At 43.3% G+C, this 14,382-nt stretch overlaps 4 protein-coding genes across 4 annotated transcripts; 3 read left to right on the plus strand and 1 right to left on the minus strand.

The window, feature by feature from the left end:
* The first annotated feature begins 561 nt into the window (after positions 1 to 561).
* Positions 562 to 3,274, plus strand: LOC128724232 (TATA box-binding protein-associated factor RNA polymerase I subunit B). Its single transcript, XM_053817991.1, has 2 exons — positions 562 to 926; positions 998 to 3,274. The coding sequence occupies exons 1-2, from the start codon at positions 562 to 564 to the stop codon at positions 3,039 to 3,041; spliced, it is 2,409 nt and encodes an 802-aa protein (XP_053673966.1). The 3' UTR covers positions 3,042 to 3,274.
* Positions 3,275 to 4,313: 1,039 nt separating this feature from the next.
* On the plus strand, positions 4,314 to 11,638 carry LOC128721879 (uncharacterized). Its single transcript, XM_053815680.1, has 4 exons — positions 4,314 to 4,363; positions 6,754 to 7,307; positions 7,375 to 8,205; positions 8,588 to 11,638. The coding sequence occupies exons 1-4, from the start codon at positions 4,314 to 4,316 to the stop codon at positions 11,488 to 11,490; spliced, it is 4,338 nt and encodes a 1,445-aa protein (XP_053671655.1). The 3' UTR covers positions 11,491 to 11,638.
* Positions 11,639 to 12,024: 386 nt separating this feature from the next.
* Positions 12,025 to 12,551, minus strand: LOC128721880 (partner of bursicon). Its single transcript, XM_053815681.1, has 2 exons — positions 12,404 to 12,551; positions 12,025 to 12,320 (listed from the first exon to the last, which is right to left on the minus strand). The coding sequence occupies exons 1-2, from the start codon at positions 12,549 to 12,551 to the stop codon at positions 12,025 to 12,027; spliced, it is 444 nt and encodes a 147-aa protein (XP_053671656.1).
* Positions 12,552 to 13,066: 515 nt separating this feature from the next.
* On the plus strand, positions 13,067 to 13,848 carry LOC128724243 (ubiquitin-binding protein Rv1468c-like). The gene is made up of 2 exons (XM_053817994.1): positions 13,067 to 13,091; positions 13,277 to 13,848. The coding sequence occupies exons 1-2, from the start codon at positions 13,067 to 13,069 to the stop codon at positions 13,846 to 13,848; spliced, it is 597 nt and encodes a 198-aa protein (XP_053673969.1).
* Positions 13,849 to 14,382: the final 534 nt, after the last annotated feature.

Below are 14,382 nucleotides of genomic sequence, written 5' to 3' on the forward strand. Positions count from 1 at the left end.
TAAATTGATGCTTATTGATTCTGGGCTCTTGTCGTACAAGTAATTGGATTAAATTGAATAAAAAATCAGTGCTTGATTTAACGGCTCTAGCAACTTTTTTGAAATGTAAAATGTCACTTTTGACATTCTTGGTGTCAAATATCTTTCGCGACACACGCGCGTTTTTATTTGGTTCTTGCTAGAAGTTTGTTTTTATCTATAGGAAATATTTTATGTTCTTTTGAAAGCAAAACTTTGGTGTAATTGAGAGTGCTCTGCTTAACATTTTTCTGGATCTCTGTTACAAAAGCAATCAATAATCACATTAGCAAAAAATGTAAATATAAGTTTGATTTCATAGTGCAGAATTATTCTATTCCTACAACAAACAAAAAAAGTCAGTTCGACGGAACAATTCGAAATAGTGATTTTACTCTGCTCTATTTCTTAGATGGGTGCATAAAAATGCCAAATAATGAATTAGTGCAAGTGCCGTCACATATTGCTTCTTGTATGTCATTATAATATTAAAACTAGGTTACTAAACACTTTTTTCTATATCTAAAGTAAATCTTGAAGATCATGGCTTTTAGTTCTTGTGAAGTATGTGGTATGAAAGATTATACACTAGAAGATGGATACTATTACTGTAATGAATGTGGCACAAAACTACGAAATCAACGCGAAGTTCTGGATGTATTTAATTCATCTTGCAACGATGCGGTTGTAAATGATGAGAAAGTGGTGGAAAATAAAATTAGTAGTTGGGAGCAGATGAACTATTTCCTGCATGGCCTTACGGAACGGATGGTCGAGCTGGGCGCCCCTCCGGAGCTGAAAACGACGGCTTTACAAATATGGTGCTCTTATCTAAGACTAACGGAGGTTGCTTTTTTTAATAAAAGGCAACGGCAGCGACCACGCTTGTCATTATTAAACCAAAAATGGTTCGACACGATGCTGTTCGTCATGAAATTTAAAAAAATTCTAAGTCTTGAAATTGACATTTTCTTTCTAGGGATATGAAGTTCATATACAACCGAATATTACAAGACAAAAATAAATCCAAAAGAAAAATGAAAAATTTCGATACATCTACTATCAGAGGACGGAAAAAGCTCAACAAAGAGGTCCTTGAGGAACAGTTTGATGTATTAACACAAAGTCAAAGCTCGGATTTAGAATCTACATTGGATACTTTATCTAGTTCCATGCAGGAATCCTCAAATATACCACAGAAATTGATTGGCTTTCGATTCAATACTCGTACACGTAAAAATCTTTCAAAAGTATTAAGCGAGGAACATATAAAATGGCATGAAGAGGAAGCACCTATAAATGCATCATGTCATTCCATAACCTTCGCACCTGCTGAGCAAAACCTGAGAAAGTTGGATGATTGTAATTATGCAAACATTCATCGTAAGACAATTCTTATGTGTATTATAAATCTTGCAGTTAATCAAACACGGAGTCAGGTTCAAATGTCCGATATTTGGCGTTGGAGAATAGAAGGGCATCTCCCTTTTCACAATTTGAAGCAGTACCTACCAGAAGAACTGCATCCGATATGCTACACCGAGACATTAATACAACTATCTTGCACAAATGTAGGATTGGATGAAAGTAGATTTATTTCATCGTCGCTGGCCAAAGACTTGGGTATTGTACCTATACCACCAGATATGAATGCACTCTGTGTACGATTTTTAGGTGAACTGGCGCTTCCACTGGACTTGGCAACATATATCACCAAATTAATCGCCATAGCACCTCCTATTTCCCAGAACGAGAGGAAACACTACCTTCCTAACTATGAGGTACACGCTTTAAAGTACATATTGTTCATTATGAAGCTGCTTTTTGGCTTGGATGGTGTAAACGAAACCAAACTAGATTCCAGCACGGAAATGTTCAACGAACGAATCTCTCAATCCAGCACCTTACCAAAATTATTCGTCTGGCACGAGTGGCAACGATACGTGAATATGCGACGAGTTATATTAGAACAAGTGCATTATCCAACAAATCACTGGCGTGCACAAGCCATCGTAAATCGCCCATTGGACAATGAACTTTTTCTTGATTATCATGAATCCCTTATCGTTCCTGATGAAGATAACGCTACCGGTTATCAATCGTTTGTGACTGGGAACCGGCACGGCCCATTTCAAGAACGACAATTCAAAAACCTTCACACCATCATAGCTACAAAAGGAATTCAAGAGCTGCAAAAGAAGAACAAACGCTCTAAAAAACACATCTCCTTTGATCACTCTTTGCAACCTCAACGTTCCTATATGGCCGAGGTGCTGAAAATGGAAGAGGACGGCCTGATTGATCTCTATATTCCAGAATACATGCGAACGGATCACTGCGAACGAGTAGTAGCGCCATTCGTTAACCCTTTGCCTCTTAAGCGACTTATGCTGAAGCATGCAAAAATTTTGTTAAATACGAAAACAATCAAACCTTCTTTGAAGCACATAAAGATGAGCCACTTCAAAGCACAAAGATCGGACATAGATGCGTATCTTAAACACAATAAACATACAAATGTACTCCTAGCGGATGAAGATAATTTGAATGATATTGATGCCGGTAATGAGGAGGCCAACATTTTAGAATACATAAATGCCGCAGGCGAAGCAAAGCGCTCCAACCCCCAGGATTTACTACACAAAGTGCTGTGCCGAAATGTACTCGAAGACATCGAACACAATCTTTGTGCTGCTATCGCCTCAGAAGACGATCTAGACACTAATGAAACAAACCCCTATGTTAACAACCCTAAAACAAATGAAATTCTGCCCGACGAAGACATTTGCAGCGAGTCAGCTCAGATTGCGCTTCCGAGTTATCATTACTGGGTAAATAGTGGTTATATCCAAGAAATTAGTTCGGAGACCTTCGAACAAGAATATTCGAGTAAATTTCCACCCAGTTTTCGCTTTTTACTACGCGAAGCAGCATACATTGCACAATGTTCTACGTATGATTTATATTACGAGCTAAACGAGCTAGAAAAGTATTTTTTTAAAGCTTACCGTCGAATAAAGTAATACGCGTTTGATAAATTACATTAGGCTTAAATTCGGATTGAAAATAGACTACCAAAAAATAGTTATATCGAACATAAATGCATGTTAATTCTACAGCGAACAATGTTATTGTTATTGTTATTTATTTAAAAACGGCCTGGCCGTATTAAGATTTGAATAATTTTTTATAAGCTGAAAGGCATTTCCTCCCAACAGCCGCAGAGAGCCTTATCCCGGGCTGACTCGGCTGAACAGCGAACATTATTTTAGTTACAAATTTTAAAACAGTACAATTTACAATATGGTAGCTGAATATTTTTATAAAACATATATTATGTACAAGTGTTGATTATGCATTCCCTCCCACCATATATCGAATGTACTCAGTTGAATTCGTGAATAACGTGTAAAGCAAAAATAAATTATTATACATTTCAAAAGACGCTTGATGAAAATTGTGTTCATGTGTGCATGTGAAAAAAATGTTTCAAGAAGTAAATAACACATTTCCATTAGAGCGGTCCAATAGCGTCCATATCAAATGATATCGCCGTTACAAGACAAGTTTGTTGGTTGACAGAAATTGCCGTACATAACATTTTCTTTGCTACCTAGCACAGCTAGCTGTCAGTTTGTTTGGCCTGTCAGTAGTGTGGTTGAAAAGGTGCGATTTCGTCAGCGCGGATAGACATCCTGATCTCGGTTGATTTTTTTGTTTTCGCTCTAAATTAGCCAGTGGCGCTTAGCCACACTCGCAGGAATTGTAATAACAGATGTTCCCAAACTGCAGTAGAAGTGAAGTTCGGATGATTTGTTTTCTGCTTGCCTAGCTGGATCGTATTTACGGAGGCGACTACGTCATCTTCCAGTTTCTGTTGATGGAAGAAGCCAACCGACGTGGAACCGTTCGTTCGGTGCGGTTGGTTACGTGTGACGTGATTCTCCAGGTTATGGCTACGTGCGAGTGACTGGAAGAAACATCGGTATTCGTCGTTCTACGATATACGGTGGCCGCTCAACATTCCTTTGAATACAAGGACGGCGGAATCCATTCTAAGTATTCAATTTCAACGCATCAGTTATGTTGTTGCGAATCGCATTTTACAAAAGGTGTTGTGATTAGTTTGCTCCCCTATCCGAACAACATTCGCGTTGCCTTATGTAGCAGTTCTCACAGTACTGCAAACAGAACAGGCAACTATATAGTTATCGCAGAAAACACGGCTTGGACGTACTAAAGAAACGTGCAACATCAAATACCAGTACAAATACACATCGAAAACAATCGCAATCATGGATAAGTTTATCAGCATGTGGAAAGTGCGAGAACTCGCCGATAAAGTGTAAGTATTTCTTCCAGTTGCTTTGCTTTAGTCTTGCCTTGCCTCTGAAAAATGGTGTGATAAGAAAATACTAGTCTCCAAAAATTCTCTTCGTGATGGTAGCACTAGCTTAGCGAAGAAAATATTCATGATGTTTTTGGTGTTGAGCAAAAATGATAATTAACCCATTAAACTCTTACACGCTCGGCACGTTGTGTTCTTTTATCGCTTTTTTCACCTGGTAGACTATGTATGTGCCACCATCAGGTGGTTGGTAATTGATGTGAAGGATTTTCATTTCTATTGTTACAATTTTGCCTGGTGTTGCAATCAATTAGGAGGGACATTCTTGGACAGATTTTTTACAAATTGTAATAAAATTCGTTTTGCATTGATGTAGACTGTTTATAATGCGATCATTCAGCAGGGTTTTTTTTTCTCTTTTTGGCCGTTTATGGTGCATGTAATCCAGTGCCGTAGCGGTTTTCAAGTAGTGATTATTTTATGTTTAGATTTTTAGCGATTTGATTATTGTTCAGTTTTTTTATTCAACATTGATATACAATTAATCGGTCTATTGGAAGTTTTTAATTAGCCTAAAATGTTGCTCATTTTGTTTTTCAAACAATTGTTGATAACTTTATTTTTATTTTTTTTTTACTTGCCTTACGCTAAATTCTCATACAATTTCACGATTTCGGATTTCATGCAATATAAATTGAATTCAGAACATACCAAAAACAGTTTAATTATTCCAATGCTACTGGTTGTATTCGATTTTAAAATTGAATAGATTTTATGAAATTGTTAAAAAATCAATCTTCATATATGCACACACACTCTGTGTTCTATTATATGTTCAATTGCAGTTAACATAAGTTGCTTTACAAATAATACATTTTATGACACTAATATTAAGTCTTTACTGATACGTTATCATTGGTTTACTATTGTGAACTTTAATCGAGCTTTTCAATATGTGCTTATGTCTGATTCCAAGGAATTCAATAATATGGAGTATCTTCAAAACAGTTCTCTTTGAGTTTATGTCGAACGAAATTGTGCATTATATATTAATGATAAAAACGCAAAAACTGCTGCAGACGTGCGGCATAAGGCGCGAGTGTTGAATTATTGAACAAGTGGACCTACCATCGCGTTGCCTGGAAATCAACGAATTCTACTCTATTGTCTGCATTGTGCTTTCTCTGTTGCCGTCATTTAGCTCTTTTAAAGGCCATTAATCCTTTTATTAAAATTAGTTTTATTAATATACGACAAGTTTTTGGAAGTATATGGCTTATAAGAAGCTTTTTCAGTTTTTCATTCATTCGGTGAATTTAATTGAACATTTTCTAATGAAACAAGACCACGATCATTGTTTTTCTTTACGTTGAAGGATGGATTATAATTTTGTAGTAGCATTGTTCTTTTTAAGTACCTTAAACTCCGACCAGAACTGTTTCTTCCTTTCTCCAAGGTGATCTTCGTAGTCACCCCTCCAAAAATGGGGAAAGACAGTGAACTAAATCGGTGAAGGCTAAACGATCGCGAGAGAGCAAATGAAGGTATATACCGTTGTGATTCTCTGAGCCGTCAAGGTCAGACTTGTGCGGGTCTCTTTTTCGCCTACTAAGCGCTTTGCCACACCTCGATAATTTGGTTTCCAACTGCTCTAAAATTATGTTAATTTATAATGGAAAATATGCTACGAAAGAACAGGGAGTGTATCAGAATAAGAGAAACTTGTGATGTGATAAATGACTTATAGCTTAGAAATTGAAATTTTCCGTGCAATGGCATCCATATTTTTTGCTTGCAATGTATTTGATAAGTGGCACAAATGTACTGAATATTAGTTACAGTTTCAATGCATAGCTCAATTGTAATTATGCAATATACGAATAGTTTGTTGAAATTTTGCGCTAAACGGTTTTATGAGGTTGGTTCTCCAGTACTTACTATCTTAATAGAAAATTCCTGCAACAAAAAAGAATACACAAATCAAGAATTTCTATCCTTTAAACGTGTTTAACAACGACGGAATAAGCGCTGTCAACGACATTTTTTTCACGAAGAACCAAATTGCACTTTTGTGTGAGTGCTTATCGGCACCACCGTCATTTTCGTTTTCGACGAAAGAATAATTGAATTCCATATCAATCGTTTGGCATACTTTCAACCGAGCGTGACATTTTCCACTTACCACATTCCGTAGGCTTTCTTAAATGACCTACAATCGATCGAAATGCATGAATAGCTGCTGCTCTTGTACGTAATGTCGCATTATTTTATTTATGTGTGGTTGAAATTCATGCATGTGGTTTTGTTCTGGCAAGTTGTTGAGTATAAAGCTGCATCTCTTTTTCATATCACCGCTTTTGTGTTCTTCTCTACCCCTACTGACCCAGTACAAATGTCGTCATGAACTACACTGAAATCGAAGGGAAGGTACGAGAAGCCACAAATGATGAACCTTGGGGTCCCACTGGCCCGTTGATGCAGGAGCTAGCGCATGCAACCTTCACCTACGAACACTTCCCGGAGGTTATGTCAATGCTATGGAAACGTATGCTCCAGGATAACAAAACGAACTGGAGGCGCACGTACAAAAGTTTGCTCCTGCTCAATTATCTCGTGCGCAACGGGTCAGAACGAGTGGTCACCTCTTCTCGGGAGCACATCTACGATCTGCGATCGCTTGAAAACTATACCTTTGTGGACGAAAATGGCAAAGACCAAGGCATAAATGTGCGACATAAGGTGCGAGAGCTGATTGACTTCATCCAGGACGATGATCGATTGCGAGAGGAGCGAAAGAAGGCGAAGAAAAACAAGGACAAGTACATCGGTATGAGTTCGGAAGCGATGGGAATGCGGTATGGAGGCAGCAGTGGTGGCGGAGCAAGTGGAATGGACTATGGTGGCTATCGGGATAGCTATGATCGGCGAAGTGAGGATCGATGTAGGTACAATCTCAATGAGATAGCGGTTTGCTTTTACTTACCCCGATATTCTCCATTTCTCCGCAGATAATGAATCAAGGGACCATCACGAGTACGACTATCAGTATGAAGGTGAAAGAGAAGATTCTGATGAGGAATCGAACGATCGTTCCAATCGCTACCAAGATCGTGAGCCATCGAAAAGTCCTGCCACCCGACAATCGTCCAGTATGTCGACAGGTTCAACTACAGCATTTGGTGGTGGTGGTGGCACGGGTGGCAGCGAACGAAAGATAAACCTAAACATCAAACCCACTGGTACTGGCGGTAGCTCTGCATCGAGTGGTACACACCGAAGCGCACAGAAAGCTACGAAAAAAATTGATCTCGGTGCAGCTAGTGGTTTTGCCAAAACGGCGTCGACAGCGTCGGGATCAGCATCGATAGGGGCCGATCAGTTTGGCATCAATTCTCCAACACATCGCAATACGCATGCGGAAGAAATTGTCGGTACCGGTAGCTCAGACAAGCAGCAAGAAGTGCTTGACGATCTTTTCAAGACATGCCCCACAAAACCAGCCAATGCGATTGACGGAGCACCCCTCGTGGATGAGGATGATTTTAATCCACGCGCTGCGGAAGACTTTGGAGATTTTGAATCGGCCTTCGGAGGTGGTACCCAAGCCAAGCCGGCTCCAAGCGTTGTTACAACGTCTTCAAAAGGAGACGATTTTGCTGATTTTGCTGCCTTCGGAAGCGATTCAGCACCGTCAACGGCTGCTGCTCGATCGGAAGCGAATACCGATTTGCTGTTCGGACTAAGCGTTGGATCGTCTGTCGGAAATAGCAATAGTACTGGTGCTCCCATGGACATTCTATCTGATTTAAGTGGACTCTCGCTCGGAAACAACACTAATGGTAAGTTTTAAGTTTTCCATTCACAACAATATTAGTTGTCGCTTAACTGATCTGGCCTCTTGTATGATCTATTAATTTGGTTATGATTTGGGATATCGGTTACCATCTGATAGTATGATAGTGGCAGTTTAGTAGGTATATAGATACCGTTCGTTTCCTTCATCATGATCCTCAACAACATGCGAGCCGTTCCAGTTTAGCGTCCTTTTTTGCTTGCTGTGGAGAACTTTTCCGTTGCTCTTTTAGTCTGTCTTTTATTAAGCCTCCTTTTGCCTACCACGATAGGTCCACATTTATTCGTGGATGTAAGCAAAGGAGGGCGAGTGATGGATGTGTGGGTAAGATGTTGGTGCACCAACTGTTCTGCCTTCTCCCCTTTCAGCATCCAGCGACAGCGGTATCAAACCGACGAGCAGCCAATCCACACTCCAACGTCATTACAATGATTTGTTCGAGTACGTTAGGCAACTACGTCAACAATCGGATCGAGACGGCGTTCGGCACGTCGTTGATCGGGAAACGGAACGTCAAATGTTGAACCATAAGTTAGGTCGACTGCTCGAATGTCTGCCGGGGCCGGTACAACCGTCGGATGCACTGTTTGGCAGAGATACATTGCATTGGGATCAATTTGCAGCGGAAGCTTATCCAAGTCTACTGGAAGATCTGATTCCGTTGGTCGCACATCTGGAGCAAACTTTGCTCTATCGCCTCGTGACACTTGATGCTACCGCTTTGTTTCCACATGAAATGATCAACATTCTCACAGAGCGATCCGTCCTACACAGTTCGTCGTGCGAAGTTGCGTTACAGTTGTTAACGCATCTTCTCGAAGATACTTCCGTCTTACCAGCTGCTTTCATTCAATTCTCAATCGAGCACAACGACGTACAATGCTATGACTTCAATCAGTTTTTGCATCTGCTTGTGGCCGTTCCGAACAAAGTGGCAAACGTTCTGATGGGCAAGACTCCGGAATTCCTGCTACCAATGGCGTACAGCAGAATACTGTTTCGACAATATATGCGCACCATCGTGACCTTGCACGAGGCGGCAACATTTTATGGAACTGAGGAAATATTCATACCGAAAAGAGGAGGCTCGATAGGAAGCAAATTTCTATCCTCATTGCTTAGCAAACTTGTTACCGATTTTCATCAAAATCGTCAATCTCCCCCACTACGGGCTGCCTTGCGCCTGCTTCTCGATGGTAGCATGCGGTCACCGAACATAGGCAATTTCATTAGACAAATATTTGATCAATTGAATCCAGCTGCGGTGGAAATCGTGGCATACATTGCCCTGAGCGAGCGCATGGATCTTTCTCCTATATTCGGCGATTCTTTGTCTGCCAGTTGGTCGTACGTGTTGTTGCAAAAAATACCGCTGTACAATTATTATCCAAATAACGAGGCGCTCATTCAAGAACTGATCATTCAACTCGGGCGAATCTCTTCGCGAGATGGAAAGGAGGATAAGACGCAGCAAGGTGACACTCCATTGCGACGATTGATCGAGCAACTGCTGGTGGTATGGTCGAGTCGTACAGCTATCCAGCGAACTAGCCTCGAGCAACATCTGTATGTTACGAAATTGGTTCTTGTTGCCGTTAGCGAGCAGGCTACCAGGGATTTTGATTGGACGAGCTCCTATGGAGACAAATATCGTCGGTTCCTATTTGACGGATTAACAGTTCATCTAGAGTCGCCCATAAAGGAAGTCCGCTGTATCGGTATGATAACGGCTGAGGTGATCATGGGGCTGATCGATGACAAGCATGATGAGAAGCCGTCAGGTGGAGACAGTAAAAATGAAAATCGGTTGCGATTTGATTATCAAGGATTCGATGCTGCTACCCTTGCTTTGATCGACAAACTGAGATCATTGGGACAAAAAAGGCATGAGCCCAACATAGACGAAGCGCAAACGCAACAATCTAACAAACAAGAGGCTCTGGAGCAAGCTGTTAAAGAGTTGATTGAAGATGGTACCACAAGAGAGATCATCCCACCATCGTTGATAAAATCGGAAACATCTAACTTGGCGACAAAAGTAACGTTAAACAAAGTAAAAATCGAACCGCAAGTCGATAGTGACGATGACGAGAAGTTGCCGGATGATTTAGAATCATTGGACTCCGATGATGATGAACTGCCAGCGTATGATATGTCGAACGACACAAATATCGATGTTGAACGGTATCGTCCAAAGTATTTGCTAGACATGCGTGATGCTCTCATTGAAACAGATCCAAACGTTGCTCCCGAGGCGTTCGAAATGGCCGTAGATGTCGCACCGAAACTCATCTCTCAACAGCTGCCCAACAACGATGCAAAGCTCGCTCTCGATCTGCTGAACATTTTCCTGACGCTTGAAGAAAAAACGCACATGCCAACATTCAGTGAGCGAAAGTTCAGTGCTATGGTGGAAATTTGTATCGTTTTCCCGAAAGAATGTGCCACGTTTCTGTGTCGCGAATTTCATGCCGAAGTGAGTCGGTACGCACTGAACCGGCGTATATTCATGCTCGACGTAATTGCTGAAGTAGCAAAAGTACTGTCAAACTTTAAGCCGTCTAGTAATGCCGACCAGCGCGAGGATAGTGCGCCAATCGTGTCACATTCAGCGCCACCGCACGGAGCGAAGAACCACAAAAACCAATTAACGCTTATGTTCCGCGACGAGGCTGAAAAAATATCACGTCGTGAGGAAGCGGAGCGAGTTGTACGCGAACGCATCGAACTGAAGACGAGACGATTCCGGACGGGTTGCCGTAACCGGAGCAATAGTGTCGTGCAGACATCCGTCAATCGATATGCCGACGTTGCCGGCTGGTTTTTCTTTCCACTAGTCCAAGGATTTGGTGGTAATCGTTTCATCTTCACAGCTGGGCTCAAGTTACCGTATGACGCGGAAGATCTGCTGCTCGTCAGCTTCCTGCAAGCTCTATCAGTGCTCATGATATGCGCCGAGAACTGTCCCATTGCAGGGCGCATGGCTAGGGAGGTATTTTCCCTTGCGAATCTGCTGCGTTACAGCGACGAACCGAAGATACGACTGTCGGTTTTGCAACTATTTGCGGCGATATTCCTGGCAATCCAATCGGACCTGTTGCATGTACAATTCCACCAGGAGCTGTTGGAATTGAAAGATTGGCTCGAGGAGTGCATACAGGATGACGTCGTTCGCAAGGCGGAAACGAATGAGGAGTGTCGTCAACTAGCACGTCATGTGTTGTCCATGTGTTACGATGCGTTAATTGATAAACGAACAACGGACTGCTAAAATGCAGGCTTATAAGCCGAACAATCACGGATACTCTCTTCCTATGCTGAGGTCATAGATGAGGTGCGCTTATTAGTGTATGAAAGTGAAACGAAATACGATTTTGCGATCTTTAATAATAAGCCTAACCGGCGGTACTGCCAACGTTGCCCGCTGGACGAAATGCAGAGTCTTATTTTCCGTGTTCTTTGATGAGCTTACCGAAAACGACGCCGTTTTCACGTGTTGTACCATCAACACCTGCGATGCATGTTGTTAGAATCGAAATAGGTGGCATAAAGTATTGATTGCTTTATTAGAATTATCGTCTATGACATTCCCGCTGGGACCGGTGCCGTTTGTTTCGGATCAACCCCGCTAAGCATCGATCGGAAAACAATTAAAACGAAGGTGTCGAAGATCTGAAGGGCAGATGACTGGGATGATGCTTTAGTGCGACGGGTTTTTTTTATGCTTTGTTTTCCATACTGTTTCCAAACTGCATTAGATGCTGGTGATGGAATGCATTTCGAGCGACATCGTGCGCGTGCTGCATTAACGTACCATTTCACCACACTTGAAGCACTTACAATCGATCGGTTCCTTAAGGCGTATCTCCATCGTGGCCGACTCGTGATCGGTCATCCGTACGCCATCCGGATCGTAGCAGTGTGTTAGCTGGAGTTGCCGTTCACGGAGAAACGACTCGCGGCAGCAGTAACACTCCTTCAAGAATCCTGTCGCCGTGATGACCGACGGCTGCACTTGGCTATTGCACTTGCCTTCGCACTTGTTGACTGTCACGTCACCGTTGCACGTACGATACAGGCGGCCCAGCTCGTCGTATTCCTCTAGTGAGAAGAGAAAGTGTCCTTATTTGTCACCGCCACACGGATAGCAGGCGTACCGTACGGGGTACGGTAATGTTTCTCACCTTTTATAAGATGTATTTCCGACGGAAGCGTTTCACACGTTTCATCGGCGTGATTGTGCTGAGCTGCTGCCGGCATTGTCCCGTATAACGTGACTAGCAGGGCACAGCAGAGTAAAACGGGCTTTCGTCTGCTTGCGGGAAGCGCCATTACGGATGGCGTGTGGCTCATTTCGGTGCTGACTGAACTTGAGGAAGGCTTTCTCACGAACCGAAGGCCACTGGCCACTAAATCCCGCTGGAGCGATGTGTATCCCGACGCGCAGACCGGCACTACTTGTTTGCATGGAGCGTTAGCTTGTGCACTTTTATACTCGTCTCTTGCCAGCCGTTTAGCATCTCTTCCGTTGCGAATCATCGTGGGGATGACAAGAAAGCTGTTAGGAGCGTGTTCCAACAAGGATTTCATGCTGCGTCGAAAGCGAATGTAATTGTCGCTCGACGAGGAGGTACCCAGTGGTCCTTGAGGGTGCGACCAATGGCAATGTAAACACATAGGTCAGGTCAGCATTTTTTTTCGTTTTCGCATGCATGTGTGGGTGGGTGGCTGTTCTGTCACCCCAGGTGGCGTCGATATGCCCACCGACCTTTGACCGAGGACATACCACTCAGGACACCACAAAAGCCCGTGTCGCATGCCATAATCAATCGCTTGATCAACGCGAAATGGTCAAGGTCCTGTGGCCCTGTGGTAAAATACTTAGAGGAGGCAGCCAGATCGAAGCCACAACAAAAAAATGATGACAACATTTGTCTTTTGCTGTTTTCTTAGGTTATGGTGGTCTCTCTCTCTCTCTCTCTTCGTTTCCCTTTTCCCACATGACCATGTTACTAATTCGTTCGATTCGCATGGTTCATATCATTCCCTTTTTGCAGCGACCCTATTTTCACCCATAAACAACGGAACCGGCGGCTTGTTGCAGCCCACGCCCCTTCTAGCGGCCAATGCAAGCGCCAACCATGCCAACAACAATCAGTCCCTGTTGCTGGGTCAGGGCAAGCAGCAGCCGCCGACTGCAGCGGCGAACGTCGGTACAACCTGGAAAAACGCCGGCAACATCAACATCAACCTGGACAATCTGCTCGGCAACGGCGCCAAAGGCGGCGGTCGAGGTGGTGGTGGTTCCGGTGGAGGCGCAGCCGGTTCGAGCGCACTTTCGATGAATCAGCTAAAGAGCATCAACTCGAGTCCGGTGCACCAACCGGCAACACCGTTGAGCCCCCAGTCACCGTATGGTGCCGGTATGGCAATGCCGGCCAGTTTTATGATGGCTCCCGGTCAGCAGCAGCAGCGGCAACCCCCCGTGGGGATGATGATGGGTGGTGGTGGCAGCGGCGGTGGCGTCGGCGGCATCGGTGGAGGTGTCTTTCTGAATGGCAATAGTAGCAACTCTTCCACATCCGCCGGGGGTGGCGCTGGTTTTGGGGCATTCAACGCGTTTCAATGATCCCACGCCGGCCCGGCCAAACCATTGGCGGCCCCTTGTTACTAGCACAGTTGGTGGACGATGCACCCGCATAGGATATATTAGTGTGTATAGAAGCGAGAGCGTGCGAGATAGAGAGAGATAGAAGAAAAAAAATGAGCGTCCAGTTAAAGACCGTCGTTTGCCTTGCTGCCGTTTGTTCCCTTTTCACATGTGATGTGATGCAATGATAAAAGGGACACATAGAACGTAATCCTCCAGAAGCCAACCCAATCAACTCTCCCACCAACTAGTGCAGGGTTTTCATTGCAGGCCCCCTGCGGTTCCTGAGGACCTTCGCTCCTCGTTCCATCCAACTCCCGGTTATCCTTGTGCACGTGGACACACCTGCCAAACACCACGGTGTCGGTTGTCGCATGTTCACGCACTCCCCATCACGGCAAACCTATCTAACCAATGCGGCCTACACGTGTATGAACGATATTATTTTGTGTTATATTTCCTTGCTAGGTTTCAACATACAATTTAGTCATTTAGGTAGGGAAGCAAATCAAT

This window comes from Anopheles nili, chromosome 2 (assembly GCF_943737925.1).
Source record: "Anopheles nili chromosome 2, idAnoNiliSN_F5_01, whole genome shotgun sequence".
NCBI lineage: Eukaryota > Metazoa > Arthropoda > Insecta > Diptera > Culicidae > Anopheles > Anopheles nili.